The 18,948-nt window shown below is 48.2% G+C and overlaps 1 protein-coding gene across 5 annotated transcripts in view; it reads right to left on the reverse strand.

Moving 5' to 3' along the window:
* The window catches only part of LIG3 (DNA ligase 3), a 1,054,678-nt gene that overhangs the window by 1,023,246 nt on the left and 12,484 nt on the right, over positions 1 to 18,948 (reverse strand). For 4 of the 5 annotated variants that reach the window (XM_069614890.1, XM_069614887.1, XM_069614889.1 and 1 more), the window contains exon 2: positions 17,510 to 18,047. In XM_069614890.1, the coding sequence (XP_069470991.1) occupies positions 17,510 to 18,035 (526 nt within the window). In that variant the 5' untranslated portion in view covers positions 18,036 to 18,047. The remainder of the gene's footprint in view (positions 1 to 17,509; positions 18,048 to 18,948) is intronic. The other variant, XM_069614888.1, reaches the window with a different exon arrangement.

Raw genomic sequence — 18,948 nt, forward strand, 5'->3', positions numbered from 1 at the left:
GGGACAGCACAGCAACAAAAGGAGAGGAAAGGGGTCAGAAAAGGCATTCTCTAAAAGGGCACAAAGTATATGACTTCCCCCACTCTCCCTTCTGTGAAGGGCCAAAGCCCGGTGATGCCCGCGTAGGCCGCAGTTTTTGTTCGTCGAGGAGATCAGCGTCAGACGATTGAGCCGTCTGCCGAAAGTCGCCAAAGCAGTTGGTAGTGCAGCAGGTGACGGCAGGTTATTGAAAGGATAGAAAGAAAGTCTAAAGTTAAACTTTGTTTAATCAAAGGCGTTAGCCAGAAAAGGATCTCTGCAACTAGCGACCGACTATGATGGCGGAAAAAAAACTATCTGAGGGACCTTGAAGCATGAAGGACCATGGGTTCAATGGATGTCACACTAGGGGATAGTATTTACTGACATGCCCAGTGGACGTCCCTTTTCAAGTTTCGAAAACAAATCATGTAAAACCCTTTGACTACCACTAGATGTTGGCCTATGCATAGCCTGTGATCAAAGCAGATCCACAAGCCTCAGAAATATATTGTATAAAAAAACTCTGATCCTACGTACTCCATGGCCAAACATTTTAGGGAAACTCAGGACAAGGATTTTCATCTACTTAATTTCTTTGCTGTAGCCCATGTCCCTAAACACCCGAGAGGTGGTGATCGGACCTTGAGGCTGCGTCAACTTGAAACTAAATGTATTCTCGATTTTGACACCAAGGTTCCCAATGGACATAATGTGGATGAGGAGCTCTACACCTTTTTTGGAACTTAAATCAGTCCAGTGTTTCCCTAATTTAGATGAACAGTCTGGCTATATTCTACTACTCATGGGTCTCCATCTTTATATGTTTTTGGTGGTTTTAGACAATAACAGCTTGCTCTGTTTATTCTGCACAGACCTGCCAGCCAAATTGCTGGCTCTGGTATTCTGTTTTTACGCAGTGCCTGATCATGACTCAGTCGATTATGTGATGACTCACTGGTGATTTATTTTTATCCACCAGATAGGAGTCGATGGCAGTTGTTTTTGCCACCATCATTGGCCTATTGCACTTGTACTTTACCTTGTAGCACTTTATGCCGATGATCTTGTAAGACTGGTGAGCTCCTGCATGCACTGGCGATATTTTGGTCTTGTTGCAGATTCTATGGTGCTCTCTATGAGCAATTTTGCTTTTGTCTACCTCATTTTGATAAGTGACATTTATTTGTACAAATAGAAGGTGGATTACGACGCCACTAATTCTGGTCTATGCACTTGCACTTTATTCTTTACTTTGCCAATTATGTGTTGAAAGTGTATTTGTCTGTATCAACCTTCCATTAATTACATAATGTTTTATTCTGTATATGCATTTTAACATCTAGCTTTGTATTTTCTATTGTATGCTTGTCATATTTATGTATGCTGTTGACATTAATGTGTTCACTTCATGGATTTCATGACCTCACTGTTCATAAGGTCATTAATTGTAGTTCAACCGGCCGCTTTTCAAAGACCATTGTTATCTGCTAACCACTTTGGGTCTTATAATGCATCTATTCTACTGTGACCCCAGGCACAGATCTTTGCTGCTTTATTTGTCCATTCCAACACGTCTGCCATTGTTGACAAACTTTCTGGTGCTAGCATTCGTAATTAATGGACACAATGAAAGGACTATCTGAGTCTATTTATATTGCTGTATTCCCTGGTTCCCCTTACGTGACCAAGCGCTATGTAGAGCGCGAAACGCGTTGTAGAAAGACTTACCCCATGGTCTCCCTTTTGTTGTTGCTGATTTTACACATTATATATATATATATATATATATATATATATATATATATATATATATATATACATACATACATACATACATACATACATGCACACGCGCGCACACACACACACACACACACACACACACACACACACAATATGATGTGCAATAGTCATTTAGGAGGCCAGTGCCTGCTCTAAACCAGCCAAAACCACCATCTGGACTAGACATATAAGAAAGGAAGAGAAATTTGGTGTCCGTACAGCACATACTTCGATTAGGTCTATTGGTTGTCTTCAGTCCAGTGCCGTGAATAAAAAGGAATGTTAATCTTTAAGTACTGGGCAGTTAGAAATAAGCATATGCCAAAGGCTGATTGGAATTCTTACATAGCACTGCTGCAAGTTGAAACAGGATATTCAAAAAATTGGCCACTGAGCAACAGTAGGAACTAGTTTTTATCATACAGAGTGTGAACACATGGTATCACTTACTTTAAAAAAGACAGAATAGGGCACCCGACCAGACCGGTTTCGCTGGTCTCCTGCCTCGTTGTCCGTCTACCTGTGACTTAATATCAGCCAAGTATTGATTGAGAGGGGCAGCCACATATAGTCAATGGAAGGGATGTAATATTTTGTCCCCTTAAATTATTGCAGAGGAAGCTGAACTAAAGGAATATCTACAATGCCCTGTGTATCTTGACACTGTGGACTTGAGCGTTTTCACCTCTCCTCGATATACAATGCACTAGAGTTTTAAAATAATCTGGGACTGTTTTTTTTTACTGATGGTAGAATTCATTTTTACATTAGGCACACAAAAAGGTTGACACTAGGAAAACTAAAGAGGTTAGTGACTCTTTTTTAGATATTGGTTGAATTGTTAAGTGAATATTTAAAGTAGACACAATGGAGTAATACCAGATTATTCCTTGTAGGCTTACTTGAAGAATCATATTTACTTGAGAAAAAGACGGCTTCAAAGCCTTGAAGATGGATAATTAATCCGAAACGCATCTGCAATAAGGGGAGCTAGTTGTTGTAAATTCTGTATTGACTCCCACCACTAAGCTGTCTTAAGTGTAACAAACATTTGAGCTTGACCACGCCATGTGGAATTATGAGCTGGCTGTTAAGTTGTGTTTGACTATTGAAATAACTGAATACCCTTTTGAAAAATATCTTTGAATGTGAAATAGGCAATTCAAGGTAAGCAGATCCTATTGGTAGTATACACCATGTTTCCCATTCAGTTTCTAGAATAATATAGTTACATAAACATTCCCTTTCAGAATAGTGGAACACAATTCTATGGTAAGCAAGAACATATGAATAGCTTTTCAGGAGGGCAGTATGCACCTCTAAGATAAGTAAGATACCTGTATACACATTTAGAATGGCAGTAAGCTATTCAAGCCGAGTAAATCCCTGTTGGTAATAAGCTCTTACGCTATTTCTATTACAGGAATATGCAGTTATACCAATGTTACTTTTTAGAATAGTGGAACACAATTCCAAGGTAAGCAAGAACGGTCAGACTTTTTCAGAAAGGTGATAAACTGTTCAAGGTAAGCAAAAACCTATTGTTACACAATTAGGATGGGAGTAAGCTATTCAAGGTGGGTAAACCCCTATTGGTAGTAAACCCTTACACTTTTTCGGTTTCAGGAAGATGTAGGTACACCAACATTACTTTTTAGAAGAGTGGAACCTAATTCAAAGGCAAGTTAACAACTTTGTATACTTTTCAGAGGGGCAGTAAGCAACTCAAAAAGTAATAATTTATTAACACTTTGTAACTTATTCTGTTTCAGGAATCAAAGTTACAATACTAACACATAGCAAGTAAGTACTTTGCAGACAAATTATAAGCAGTGTTGCAAAGGTCTATACTTTGAGTCCTTCCTATTATAGGGAATTAGTGTTCTCAGAGGCAGAAGGAGTACCCTGGTGGCTCAGGAGCCAGCTGCACGCAGGTCAGGATAAGGCAGAACTGTTGAAAAGTCAGAGTTCCAGAGTAGTTCTCACCAGACAAGTAAGCATCAGACTTTAGAGTTAGTGGAAGCATTCAGGGACTTCGTAGAAGGCTCCCTATAGGCGTTCCAGGGTTAGGCCTGGGTGTTAGGTATGGGCGAACTCCCAAGTATCCAAATCAGCACCCTGTCCACACAGGAGCGATAAGACTTTAGGTAAGCATTTACCCCAAGTCACATAGTACCTCAGCAGTGAAGAAGAGCTTGCAGACGGATGCCTTCACGATGCAGCAGCACAGGACCAGGTCTCTGGATTCTTGGTCGTGGTGACAAAAGACAGGACACTGGATGGGAACTTGCAACATCAGTCAACAGGAAAGGCTCCCAACAAAGTGTTCTTCAGTGCTTCTCACAGCTCTGTGGATTTGGCGCCCTTTTCACGGTACCAGATGAAGGACAGTCGTCGCCGAATAGATTCTTCTCGCTTACAATGTCCACGACTCTGGTGAGGGGCCTTCGAGGAGTAGAATCTTGCTTTTGGAGGTCGAGCAGGAGTCCAAAGTTTCAGTGAGATTTGTTCTTTCGGGAAACAATGCACAGCACTCAGGCTCGAGGTCCCAGGGTTTTGGCGATTGGCAGTCCAGGAAGGTCACAGCTTGTCGTGGGATGACTCGAAATGGAGGTCTTCTTAAGACGGACTGGTCCCACCAGTCTATGGCTCGAAGTCGTCGTCTTAAGAACTCCTCTGCCACATGGAAGAAGGGGTCACCACAGGCAGCGGTTACACAGCAGGCATCTCTGCTCGCTGGAAGTAGCTACAGCCGTCTTCTCCGCTTCTCTTCTTCATCATATTCTGCTCCAGTGGTCGCCTCGCCTTGAGATTCCAGATCCAGACCAGTTATACAGGAACCCACACTCATCCTCTGCAAACTCTCCCTGCAGTTTACCAGAACAGACGGGTGGCTGTCCAATCATGACAGCACCCCCATCCCCACCCCCCACCCCCCAGTGGGAATTGGATTCTCTCGGGCACACCAGAAGACCAAAAGGTGAGGAGTTTTGGACTCCTCCCTCACTTCCTGTCTTCACAGACACTATGAAGCCTCGGCAGGCTACACAAAGGGTTCCCGCCGAAAAAAAAAGTACAACCAGGACCTCCCCCATCCAGTACGACAGAAGGACCAAGTAAGAACAAGCACACTAAAAATGTCGAAAAAAAGAAAAATGCCACGATTCTATCAGAAAGATGACCTTCTGTGCAGGACCGTGGCTGTAGCGACAGCCTGCAAGTAGAAATCACACACAAGTCAGTAAAGTATTTCCACTGCCACCATCCATAATAGGAAGCTTGTCACTTTGACAGAAATGTTACAGGAGAAAGGAGATACCATGCATCTCCACAGCACTCCACATAAGGTGGGGTGCATTCTGATCTCACAAGGGGGATTGTAGAAAAGATTAAAAGTATGCTTCTACCCTTGGGAAAAGTAGTTCACCCAAGGAACCCAAGTGAAAATAATAAGGGGGGCCCAGGGCACCCCAGCAACACAGCACTGCACTAGTAACATGTAGATGCCCACAAAGTTAATTGAAAGTATAGATTCAAAACTAAAATGAAAGTCAGAAAAATGACACATAAAAAAAGAGTAAAAGAAAGGGCGAGTGGGGAAAAAGGTTCCCACTCACAAACGTAGAAAAGTAATCCACAAATACAGCAAAAGGTGCTGGGGGAGGGTCTGACATCTGAAGGGGATTTGGGAAATAAATGAAAATCTAAGCCAACACCTCCGTCCAAATCTAGTTCTATCCTGACCCTACCACTAAGAAACTAAACCTAAACAATCCCAGGAGATTGTCCCAATTCTCCTGATCTACAAAGTGGTTTCAGACAGCCTCTTGGTATCAATATCTTGTTGCTATTCATCTAGCGGAATCTTCAGTAACAGTCTCTATTAGATCTTGTAATTCCTCTGCAACATTCTTGGTTTTGAATTTCTCCATTTATGCCAACCTTCCTTGTGATGCTTCCTCACTTGTTGGTTGGAGGTTTCAAACCTCCAACAAGTTATTAATCCAGGCTCTCAGCTTGGCTGGGGTTTCTGGCCACCAGATATTTCTCCACTTAAGGATTCTCTCTTTGTTGCCACTTTCTGTACTTGACAAGTTTGTCTGTCCTTCTCCCTTACAAGACTATGTCACTGTTTGCCTTTGCAGCTTGTTGCTCATGTAGTATTTTCTCCTTTAACCCTTTAAGTGCCACCGACGAGCCGGCTCGTCAGTGGAAACCGCTCCAGGTTGCCACAGACGAGCCGGCTCGTCTGTTTTGGCACTCTGCTTTGCTCGATCCCTGCAATGCAGGGATTGAGCAAAACTGTAATCCAACCCCCGGGCTATGTGAGGGGGAGGTCCCCCCCCTCACTGTCAGGGGGCTGGATTACCTTCAGTTTCACGTCAGCGTGCGTAAAGCACTTTGGCGTGAAACTGAAAGTAAAATCACTGCAGCAGCCATTTTCGGCTGCTGTAGTGAAGAAAGAAGGTGAGTGCCGTTCTTTCTCCATGTCGATCTCTGGCTGTATTTCAAGCCAGAGAACGAGGCGGGTATCGTTGGAAAGGGGAGACTCTCCCCTTTACAACGATACCCATTGTGTGGCATTGCTGTCTGCGGATCGGGCGCAGGGCGCGCGATCCGCGGGCACCAATGTCACCGGATCAATGCAGATCCTTTTGTGACGCGGGGGGGGGCTGCTTACTAGGTAAGCGGCCCCGCATGGGGCCACAGCACCAGAGACCCCTGGGGGCAGATGATCACTGCCCCCAGGGGTGGAAAAAACAAAAGGGGGGGTGGGAGGGGGTTTGGGGCCCTGGGGCCCACTAGACCACCAGGGATATGGCAAAAAGTGGTGACCTTCGAAGGGGAGGTTTTCCCCTTTCCAAGGAGACCACATATATGAGGCATTGCTGGTCACGATCGGCGCAGAGCGCTCGATCCGTGACCAGCAACCCACTAGACCACCATGGATCTGTTTGTCAGTTGGGGGGCTGGGGGGAAGGGGGCTGCTTCAAGTAAGCAGCCCTCACCCCCATCCCGGCCCCCAAAGCATGGGGGCACATGCATGTGAACCCTGGGGCAGATGGCTGACCATCTGCCCCCAGGGAATGTAAAAAAGAAAAAAAATGAAATGATGGGAAAAGGGGGTGCGGGTACGGGGGCCACTAGCCACCATGGATTTTTTACTGAATGAAAGGGGGTGCCCCCCCAAACCGAAGTAGAAAGGGGGCACCCCTTGTAACCCTCCCTGGGGGCAGATATCTGCTCCTAGGAAGGGGCATCTGACCCCAGGGAGGGATGCATGAGGTGGGCCCCCCCTATAGGCCCCCAGGGAGGGTTGCATGAGGTGGGGCCCTCCATTTGGGGGGGGGGCGAGTGCCACCCCCCGTTGCAGTACAACATTTGGTGCCAATTTAGGGTGGCCCTCAGCCCCCCCCTAAAATGCAGCCTACGATTTTGTATTTTGTTTTGTTTACCCAAGTTTGCTTGGCGCAGATGGCCACATTAGTGTGCCAATCTGCCCCCAGGGGGCCCAAACCCTACTGCCCCATCTATTGGGGGTCCTGCCCCACCTTTTGTGGTGGCCCTCTCCCCCCCACCCCAAATTGCTGGGGGGGGGCAACACCTCATGCAGCCCTCCATGAACCTCCTAGGAAGGGCTGCATGATGTGCCCCCCTCCGTTCGGTGTGGGTGAGAAGCGGGCCACCACAAATGGTGGGACAGGCCCCCCAATAGATGGGGCAGTAGGGTTTGGGCACCCTAGAGACAGATTGGCACACTAATGTGGCCATCTGTGCCAAGCGAACTTGGGTAAACAAAACAAAATACAAAATCGTAGGCTGCATTTTAGGGGGGGGCTGAGGGCCACCCTAAATTGGCAGCGAATGTTGTACTGCAACGGGGGGTGGCACTCACCCCCCCCCCAAATGGAGGGACCCACCTCATGCAACTGGTGAGGATAACCAAAGCTGCTGGGGGACTCACTAGGTTTGGGAAATTAGCCTTTACAGAGAATTCTCCCTAACACCCACGCCGGAGCAATGAGGATCATCCGGGAACCGAACCTCCGTAACCTCCGCAGTACTTGCGGGATGACGGGGACTGAAGGAAACGCGTACAGCAGTGGGAATGACCACTCCACCACAAACGCGTCTCCTAAGGCTCCGTTTGGAGGAAATTCCCGCGAGCAGAACCTCTCGCACTTCCGGTTGACACTGGAGGCGAAGAGATCCACTTGAGGGGTCCCCCAAAGGGTGAAGATCTCCAGGAGAATCTCCTGAGATCAACTCCCACTCGGGAGAGATCGCACTCTGCCTGCTCAGAGCGTCCGCCGTCTCGTTTTCGTCTCCTGCCAGATGAACTGTCGAGATCGAAACGTCCTGCTGGATTGCCCAGAACCAGAGCTTCATCGCCTCCCTGCACAGAGGAAGTGACCATGCCCCCCCCCCTTTTGTTGAGGTAGTGCATGGCCACCGTGTTGTCCGTCAGGATCAGGACATTCTTTCCTCACACAGTCGGCAGAAAAGCCTTCAGGGCTAGCCTGACGGCCCTCAGCTCCAACAGATTGATATGGAGTCTGGACTCCGACGGAGACCAACAACCGTGGACTGTCAACTCGTTGGCATGAGCTCCCCATCCCGTGAGGGATGCTACCGTCATGATCGTCACCTCCGGCCAGGGCAGCCAAAACGGATCCCCCCCCTCATCAGATTGCCTTCATCGGCCCACCACAGAAGGTCCTGGGCGACCGAAGACAGCACCTGAACAGGGTACGACATCCTGCCGGAGGACTGAGACCACTGGAGCTTGAATGCTCATTGCAAAGATCTCATCCGCAACCTGGCCTCTGGCACCAGAAGAATGCAGGATGCCATGAGGCCGAGCAGTCTCAAGAACTCGAACGCTGGGAGAGTCTGGGCAAGTTGAAACTTGTGCACCATCTGCTGAAAGTGATGAGCCCTCATCTGGGGAGGAAAACACTGCCCCAGGGACATGTCGAGCACTGCTCCGATGTACTGGAACCTCTGAGCTGGTGTCAAATGGGACTTCTTTAAGTTGAGGGAGAAGCCCAGCTTGTGGAGGGAGTGGCAGGTGACTGACAGATGATCCAGGACTTGCTCGGGAGAGCGCGCCCTGATCAACCAATCGTCCAGGGAGGGGTAGACGTGAATCCTCCCTTTCCTGAGGTGCGCTGCCACCACTACCATGAGCTTGGTGAAGACCCTCGGGGCGGAGGTCAATCCGAACGGCAGGACCCGAAACTGAAAGTGCGAGTCGCCAACCGCGAACCTCAGGTACTTCTTGTGCTTTGGATGGATCGGCACATGAAAATAAGCGTCCTTGAGGTCGAGAGACACCAACCAGTCCTGAAGTTGAAGGGCCTGGAGAACTTGAGAGGGAATAACCATCTTGAACTTGTCCTTCCTGAGGAGTTTGTTCAAACCGCGCAAGTCCATGATGGGTCTCAATCCCCAGTCTTTCTTGGAAATCAAAAAATAAGGGGAATACCATCCCTTGTTCCTCTCCGCTAAAGGCACCAGTTCTATGGCGCCTTTCTCCAGCAGGGATTGAATTTCCCGCGCAAGGAGCGGATCCAGACTCTTCAAAGAGATTCCCCGGTGGATTGTCTTGAGGCCTCTGCCGGAAAGGAAGACAGTAGCCGTGGGTTATGATCTCCAGAACCCAGACATCTAAAGTAATGACGCGCCACTCTGCAAGATGGTGCGCCAGCCTTCCGCCAACCGGCGAACCATGGGACATGGCCTCATGACTGAGCTGAAGCGGCTGCAGCGTTGCCTGAGGCAAAGAGGCAACAGCCCGAGCGGCCTTGGCACCTCGAGTACCGTGTTTTCCACCTCTGGAACTCCTACGGTGGCCCCTTTGACTGGCAGCTCCTCTCGCTTTACCAAAGGATGAGTAAAAACGAAAGGAACCTCCCCTCCATTGCGGTCCCCTAGGACGAAAAGGCGGAGGTTGTCGAACTGCAGCGCCCAACGACTTCGCAGCAGCTTTTGAGGTCTGCAACTTCTCAAGGCTCTCGTCAGCCTTGCTGCCAAAAAAGATGTTCCCCGTCAAAGGGCATGTTGAGGAGCGGGGCCTGCACATCAGGAGCAAACCCCGACTTCCGCAACCACGCAAACCTGCGTATCACGGTGCTCGCTGCCATGGACCGGCTGACGCAATCTGCCATGTCCAAACCCGACTGAACGACCTCACACATGGCATCCTTGCCATCCTGATCCATGTCAAGGAAACCGTCCCCTTCGGGAATATGTTCATCCGCCAAGGAAACAGTTCCACAGAGTGTGTGTGAAACGAGAGAAGGCACATATGGAGTTGGCCCCCTAAAGCGCCATACCCCCCTGCAGAAAACACTTTCTTCGCCCACCTGTCAAAACGCTTGTCGTCCCTATCAGGAGGGATGGTAGGGTACGACGCCTGCTTTACCGGGGCCGTAGCCGCCTGCACCACCAAACTCTCTGGAGTAGGGTGCTTGGACAAGTAGCAGCGGTCACTACTGGCTGGGTGGTATTTTCGAGGCAAAGACTTGCCCACTCCCGGAGCAGTCCAAGCTGCCGCCACCCTCCTCTGTAGAGCCATATGAAACGGCAGTACCGGGTCAGTTGGTGGACCAATGTCGAGGATATCCGTAAGGTCATCCTGAACAAACTCCCCCGGGGGAGCAGACCATCCTAAGTACTCGGTGACCCTTGACATAAGGCGCCGGTACGAAGAATCTGCATGAATGCCAGGCTCAGGCCTACAAAGCTCCACCTCCGGAGAGGTGTGCAGCCCACTAGCATCATGCAGGGACTGCCTCAGGACCTCAAACTGGCTATGGCCCGAGTGAATCTCATCTGGCACCGTGTCAGGCACCATGCCATCATCAGAGCCCTCATCCACCTCTGAAATAAACTCCAGATGGCGGTAAGAAGGCACAGAACTTGAGCCAAAGCCATGCTTGACCTTGGCCAGAGCCTTTCTAGGGGGTTCCACCGAGCCTCGGGGTACCCCCGTCGACGCAGCCTCGAAAGGTGTCAAGGGTGTCGAGTTAATTGGCGCCGATAGAATCAGCGTCAACGACAGACGCAGCACCGACAGTGTCGACACAGGCCTCGAAGGCGGAGCCCCGAGCGTGTCCTTCGACATCCTAGGCGCCGACGACTTCCTCGGAGGTGGAGCCTCGAGAGGGTCCGTCGACGACCTTGGCGCCACAGGCGTCGATGTCTTCTTCGAAGACTTCACTGGTTCACTTGGTCTCGAGCGCGTCGAAGACCGGGACCTGGAACGGGCATGACGAAAACGATTCCCGTTGTCCAAGCAGGACCTCTCCTGCGAATCGTGCGAATCGTGCCAACCCCCCCTGAGCCCGAAGGCGTACGAGCGGTGTCTCTCGACCGATCACAACCGACCCCACTCGGAAACGCGGACGGACCGGTGCCCTGCGATTCAAGAATCGTTAACATTTTCTTCCCGAAGGAAGCCCATTCCTCCTGTCTCGCATGCTTGGTGGGATAAGCGACCCGCCGACGGGCGGAGTACTCAGATGAGGAAGGCGACCGATACCGGCGCTTCCGGGAATGCCTCGAAGAGGCAGAGGAGTGGCGAGACCCACTGGACTTCAGACGACGCGGAGAGTCACCCCTCAAATCGTCCGTCGAAAGCCTCGCAGACCTCGATTTCCGGGGCTTGGACACTTTACCTACCGACAACAACTTCTTGCGCTCCCGCAAGGCTTTGAACGTGAGCGACTGGCAGTCAACGCAGTCATCCATGTCATGGGCCTCCCCGAGGCACCAGAGGCAGGCGTCGTGCGAGTCCGTCACCGACATCTTGGACCCGCACTTCTTAAAGCACGGACACAGTGAGGAAGACGAAGTACACATCTTCACGAAGAAATACTTCACAAACACCAAACAGGTTCGAAGATCCGAGAAACAAACTCCAAAGAGTCAAGGCGCGCTGAGATTCCCGAAGCGAACACGTTCGCGGGAAAAATGGAACTGAGGCTACGGGCGTTCTACTTATAACATCCAGTGACGTCGGCCGTGGGAGGAGGTACTCGACGGCGGCGTATCGATGTCATCGACGCAGAAAGATTTTCCGAAGCAGCACAGCTGTGGCAATTACGGTCATAGATCTGGAATATGTCGAGGACCCAATCTCCTCGAAATGTGTTTTATTCCCCACATTTCGGACTTTGCGGGGGTGTTTGGGTAATAAATTCTGGGGCGATTTGGGCAAATCATACCTCTGCGGATTTCCACGGGTGTTCTCTTTTCGGAAACGCATGGGGTTCCCTGTTTTCCTTGATGGCTTGGACACCCGAGGCACATATCTGTATGTTGTGCTGGTCGCAGAGCGTCTGAAATTCCGGTCTGAAAACAGACTTGGGGTTACTTGTGTTTTAGGCTTTCCCCTTGGCGCCCAGGTAGGTGCACCCACACGTGAGGTACCGTTTTCATCGGGACACCTGTGGGAACGCGGGGGGGGGGGGGGGAAGTGTGTGTGTGTGTGTGTGTGTGTGTGTGTGTGTGTGTGTGTGTGTGTGTGTGTGTGTGTGTGTGTGTGTGTGTGTGTGTGTGTGTGTGTGTGTGTGTGTGTGTGTGTGTGTGTGTGTGTGTGTGTGTGTGTGTGTGTGTGTGTGTGTGTGTGTGTGTGTGTGTGTGTGTGTGTGTGTGTGTGTGTGTGTGTGTGTGTTTTTCATAACGTTTTGACCAATTTGCTGGTGCCCTTTGTCACAAAACCCTTTCATTTCCCAAATGTGACCTACATGTAGTCTCTGCTTTAGGCACCATACACTTTTGTAACCTGCACAAGTCACCTACCCTTGAAAAGGTCTGCCTGTGCTCTTAAAAAAAAATGTATGCTTGCCGTTCCTCACCACATTGTTTTTCCAGATTTACACATGCTAAGTGCGTCCGTTCAGGCCGTGAGCGTAAAACCCCTGTGTAACATGGCTCAGTGTTTGGCTTGTGGTATTGCTTGTTTTGTAAAACACTACAAAAAATGTGTGCTCTCCTAACTGCAAGAGTCGGGGAATGTAGAGGCGCATTGCTTTTCTCAAAATTCGTAGAAGCCATTGCCGTACCATTTTCCTGCTTTTGCCTCAATCTATGGCAGTTTCCCCTACCTAGTTGTTGCCTGACCTACGCAAACCTATGCAAACCACCCCTTCCTAAACTTGGAATTTTGTCTACTTTTCAGAAATATATGCCTTTCCGTCCTCCAAATCGTCTTTCCTACCCTTTTCTTCCATTCCGTCCATGCATGTCCAATTGGCAAAAATGGCCAAAATCGCCTACCTCTCACAAAACGGTTGATAACCACATCAAAATATTTTTTTTCCGTTTCCACTCAACCTGTTCTTGAAAGCCAAGACATTGGGGAATCCAGCAAAGCAAACCATTCGTTCCTAGCTCTTACAAGGAAAAAAACCACAGGCTACTTTGTACATCAGTTTATTGGCATTTTTTTGAAAAAACCCACAGTTTTCCCCCTTTTTGGTTATTTTCTCTCACCCCCCTAGAGCAACCTAGGATTCCTGGGTGGCGTTACAACCGCCTACATGTGGGGAAAAAAGGAGCCAAATTTGGCCGAGATATCTCGTGTAACAAAAAAGTTACAAGCCTTTGAATGGCCACATACCGAAATCACCAAAAAAGGCCCTGGCACTGGGGAGGAATACCCATGGCACTCAAAGGGTTAATTATTAGGTTCTAGTTTGGACCCCTCATATACTTCCCAGTCAGGGTTATTCACTTCTGTCCGTCCTCAGCTTTATACAGTTCCAATTACATAAGTTTACATTTAGTAACTCCTCCAGAGTAATTGGGATGAGTTCCTCTTCTCATCTTCCGTTGCCCTGGCGACATACCACCTCACCCGTTCTGCCCGTTACCTCCCTGCAGGTGGGGGAACAGTGCAGGCTCTTGCGTTCGCTCGGGTGTTATTCTCCAGTACTGGGCTTCTCCTTCCTTCTCTTTGTTGTCCTACCCTGTACGCGTTCCCAATGACACTCTCGTTCTTCATGCTTATCGGTTTCCCATTCTCGGATGGTCTTGGCGTGTATGGTTGGGTGCCCTGCCCACCTCGGTAGAGACGGGGTCTTGCCACCACCTGCAGCAGGACTCTGCTTTTCTGCGGTACAAGAGTTCTCTCGTTGTCAGATACACTGAGTGTCCAGCATCTCAGTCTAGCATTCAGCCGCTTTTCAAAGTCACGGGCTCTGTGACTGCTTTCTGGTCTGCCTCCTAGGCGTGGTCACGTCAGGGGCTTTGCTGGCATAGGTTACCCTCCACCTCTCCAGCTTCCTCCACTCGTCCCAGATAAGTATGCATGTTTTCTAAAAAGAGATATTCTAATTTCCTTTTTCATGCTGGTAGGTTCCAGCATTACCTTGAGCCAAACAAGAATATGGTAAGTAGTCTTTGTAGCAATTAGTCCCATGTACGCTACTAGGTCGGGTGGTTTAGGGAGTTCCTCACAGGCACAGGAGTCAGTCTTCAAAGGTGGAGGCTCCCCCTTGGGAAGAAGGGACGAATACCTTTGATTCATCACAATACCTTGCACAACTTCAGCTGATCTGTGACGTGGCAGCTCCTTTTCTCCATAACTTGATGTTTGCCAGCTGGCTTTGCTCCGTAAACCATAACTACGTCAACTAGAAATCGTGTGTGCAATCTGTGAATACCTTCAACTCGTGCCAACTCTGGCTACAGTTTGACGGCTCCTGTTCCTCATAAAGGCAGGCTTACCTTGTTGGTTTATTATATTGGTTAACATTGGAACTTTGAGAACTTCTAAAATCCTGACTGAAGGCAGGGCAAACTTGATGCTAAAGCACTTTTAATGACTTCTATATAAGTCACCATCGCTAAACAGTTTGTCCTATAAATGTACTAACCTGGAACTTAATGCTCAACTATTTTCCTCACAACCATTTAAAGATTCTATTTTTCATAAGTATATCGTGATATGATATGATCGTTTATTTATATAGCGCCTATACACAATGTGTTTCAAAGCGCTTCAAGGCAAGGGAGGGAACAAGGGAAAGTACAATGACATTCTTACAGGCCATGAACAGTAAGGATGTGAAATTAACTATCGTACCTCGGCCTGACATTTCAGATAGTGCAAGAGCTAAGACATAGATAAGGAAGAGAGGGGGAGAGTGGGAAGGAAATGGAAACAGATGGGCGACTACCGTACTAGGCCCGACAACATTTCTGGTAGAGCCGGAGAAAAACAAAAGGAGAGGGGTGCTGAAAGGGAGGGGAGGAACAAAACAAGCGACTACCATACTATGCCTGACGACATTTCAGATAGTGCTGGAGGGTGGGGTGGGGAGGAAAGAAAACAGTAATGGGGGGGTGGAGGAAACAGACGAGGTTGCTATCATATTAGGTCCAGAGACAATTCTGATAGAGTAAGTGCATAGAAGAAAGTAAGGGGAGGATATAGGAAAAGGGAGAAAGGAAAGGAGGAGACTAAGCAGTCAAAAAGAGTGGAGAAGCACGAGTGGAGTGCATGTTACTCTTAGTGCTTAAAGTTACATTACGGTTACCGTACGATACAATAAGCAAGTGGTGCAGCGCGAGACTGCAAAGTCAGGTAAGTTACAGCACAATTAGGTAGGTTGCAGTCATAATAAATCTGTTTAAACAGCATGAGGCTGCAGGTCAAAACCAGACATTATACACAGCGGGTGGATCCACAGATAAGGGGAAGGTAAAGAAACGTGCTGTCAGATTCCTAACTGAAAAGTCAGCAGTATAAAACAAGTATGTAAAGTTAAGTCTTCAGCTAAATGTTGTAGGTAAAGTCAGACAGGTTAAAGGCAAGTACATAATACATGAACAGCGCAAGGCTGTAAGACCAATTGGTGGGTTACATATAACAGCGCGCCAAATCCTTAGCCACCATGGTGCTAGTTACAGTGAGCGCGAAGTAACGTTAATAAAAGTGCAAAGGAAGTGGAGTAGAAAATACAGTTGGTTCGTAGAAGCATAAACTGGCAAGCCATGACTCATGTTGCGGGGGGCTACATCAGGTATGCAAGCAGATGTGCATGATGAAATGATGCTGTATATGAGAAGGAAGTTGAGGCAAGTTCTCAGTCAAGCCAGATGCAGAAACAGGCTGCCAGAGTCAATGTATATGGCTTGCAGGTCGGACGAAAGCACAGGATGGTAAAACCTCCTCACATACAGTGCAGGCTGCATCTAACGGTTGGACACGTTAGGAGGAAATAGCAACGAGTATAATGTGAATTCGAGTGAATGCCGCCATGTTGTGTTGATCAGAGAGACCCCCATAGGCTACAGAAAGGGTGACTAGAGTTGTGGTTGGTATGTTGCATAAGATGTTTTTGGAGCGTATTAGGCGGGTAGTCATACTCCTCCCCATCCCCAGTGGCTGCCTTCAGCCCAAGGCCTGGGTGTGAGGAACGCTGTGTCACATTCAGATCAGCACTGTGTGCTATTATACGTCACACTATACCTTCTTTTCCCTCCCAGATCCCTTCATGAGAGTATAGCCTTAACTACAGCTACGTTTGCACCTTGGCGAGAAAGGCATAATAAAATGGTACACTGAAAACAAACTGTTAATTTACCTTCCTGGACCCTAAAGCTAGGGATAGGATCAGAGATTTGACCCTGTCAGGGGAGATGGGGAACCCTCCTAATCTGGGACAGGGGGCCTATCAGGTTGGATGCCAACCCCCAGAGGCAAGATGAGGGAACTGGAAGGGCCCCCAGTCTCTACCCCCCCTTATATGTGTGCCCTATTGCATGTGGAACACACCACTATAAAATCACCCAAAGTTTGCGGTACTCTATTCAGACAGAATTCTATTTTACTCATTTCAGAAGCACCTGTACCACTGGGCACTGCAGCTAATGAAAGTTCACGCTCTCGGGAATGAAACTGCCGACTTCACAAAGACAGAAACACCAGATAGAGTCTAGCAAACCAGTTTGAAAATAAAACAAGACTTAATGCATACTTGAATGGGGACACAACCACAGGAACCCACTGCAGAGAAAAACAAAGGCTATATGTGGAAAGGGGTAAGCAGGGATTTTAAAACTTTCCACCATTGTTTGTCAGGATAGGTCTCCCCCGTACCCCCTCCCCAAGAAGAATCCCAGAGGGATTATGATAGTAAAGGGTAAAGCCTTTATGCCATCACCCAAAAGAGAAGCCCACGGGAGACGAGAGGAACTGCCCTTAATGTACCACCTTGCAATTACATGCTATCCAGATTTAGAATCATTCGAGTTCTACAAAATGGAAACCCTGGACTCATCCTCTGAAGTCTGTGTGCAATTAAAAGCCATCTGCAACACACAATACTTACAAAACATTGTCTCTATGGAGATAATATAGGTACAGAGTTTGCGTGTCATTGTGAATCCAGCAAATTACTTTCATAATAGGGACAAAGACAAATTACTGATTTTCCATTAGCTCACAGTTTGGGCTCACCAGAAGAGGGGTCAGATGTTATATAAAGTGCAGCTGGCCTCACAGATCCGACATGGGAGGAGCAAAGTCCAATAAAACGAATGATACTCCGACAACGCAGTAAACAGCATCAAGAAAGTGTGTGTACCAGAAAAGAAAAGCTGTGTGACAAGCAATGAAACAGCCAGCTGTAGTGTGGGTTAATGATGAAGGCATGTTGGCAGAACGGTATTGGGTATAAGCATCACTCACCTGCTACTTGTTGGTTTATCAGCTCTTTCTCTGCATCTTGCACCTCCTCCCAGCCCTCCAGGTCTGTGATGTCCTCAATTTTTTTGGTGGTAGCTCGTGCCCTTGCCAGTTTTTCAAAGATACACTTGACGTGATACCATTCCTTCATGTCGCCCCCAGATTCGGTGAACGGGTTAGGAACCACCTTCCCAATACGCACCATGCCCTTCATGATCTTCTCCTTACATTTCTTACACCCTGCTGTTCCACGCTTCGCGTACTCTACACAATAGCGTTGCTCCGACATATCGCCGGGTGAACTGCAGACCCAGCGGATCAGAGAGCAAGATGTTGGGCAAGTGGACAAGTTTCCAGTTTGTGGTCTTTTACACAAAGTCGAGAGAAGATGGTGTGGGAAGTCCCCAGAATGCAGAAAACCAGCAGAGAAACGACTTTTTGGGATGAAGAATAACTTTTGAGTACGGAGCCCTTTTTGGCAAAGTGTTCTTGCAGCGTGCTGGGCCAGTAACCAAATCAGAACAGGCATGCAGATCTCCTACTGGATTTGAATAGGGGAGAGAAAAAATAAGATTAGTACCTTACAAAAGGCTGCTGAAGTGATATCTATGCGACTTCTGAAATTACAGGGTGGCCGACCATACGTTTAAGGGGTGTTATTGATCTCACTGAAGACTGAGAGGCAGGTTAGGCTTAGGCTACGCCTGGCCTGGTCAGTCATGATAATGCTCCCTCATTGATCACTGCAATATTATAAATAGTAGAACCCCCAAATGGCTATGCTTCAGACTGATTTCAGCAATGTTATAAAGGCTAACAATTATTAGCACCTGGGGGGAGTGACGCCAGCCAATCAGCAGGCTAGTGGTGTGGGCTTGCACCTATGGTATAAGCCCATGTTAATGTGCTGGGTCCTGCATCACTCATCCATTTCCACTTTTATTTTTCCTTGCCATGCCAACACATACCTTTCTTCACCTGCTTACATGTCTAGTACCCATACCCCCCACCTAACTCTGCTCTCCTCTTCCCCCCCACTTACCTGCAGCTAAACCGTCCTGTCCACCACCCCTCCTTGACCCAATGGCCACCAGCAAAATAGGAAATGGACTATCATCACTTTATATTGTTTGGCCGTCATTGCACAACCAATTAATGTCGGAAAAATAACTATTAGCAATTGAGGGAGTATTAGGGTGCTAATAGAGTTAAGCACCAGATTGGGATGCAAATTCGGCCTGCAACAGACTTAAGCCCTTGTTCTCCCAAGCCCACCCTGGCTCGGGCTAGAGGAGCATTACTGCCCAAACACACACCCCTCCCTGAGGCTTAATGTCACATGGCACAGAGTGCCGTGAGAATGTTACGGTTCTTTCCATAGATCTCAAATATTGCAGAGGAAAAGTACAGGATTTTATGCCCCACTGAGTTAAACCAGTTCG

Source organism: Ambystoma mexicanum, chromosome 9 (genome assembly GCF_040938575.1).
Source record: "Ambystoma mexicanum isolate Mex_15411 chromosome 9, UKY_AmexF1_1, whole genome shotgun sequence".
In the NCBI taxonomy this organism is placed as follows: domain Eukaryota; kingdom Metazoa; phylum Chordata; class Amphibia; order Caudata; family Ambystomatidae; genus Ambystoma; species Ambystoma mexicanum.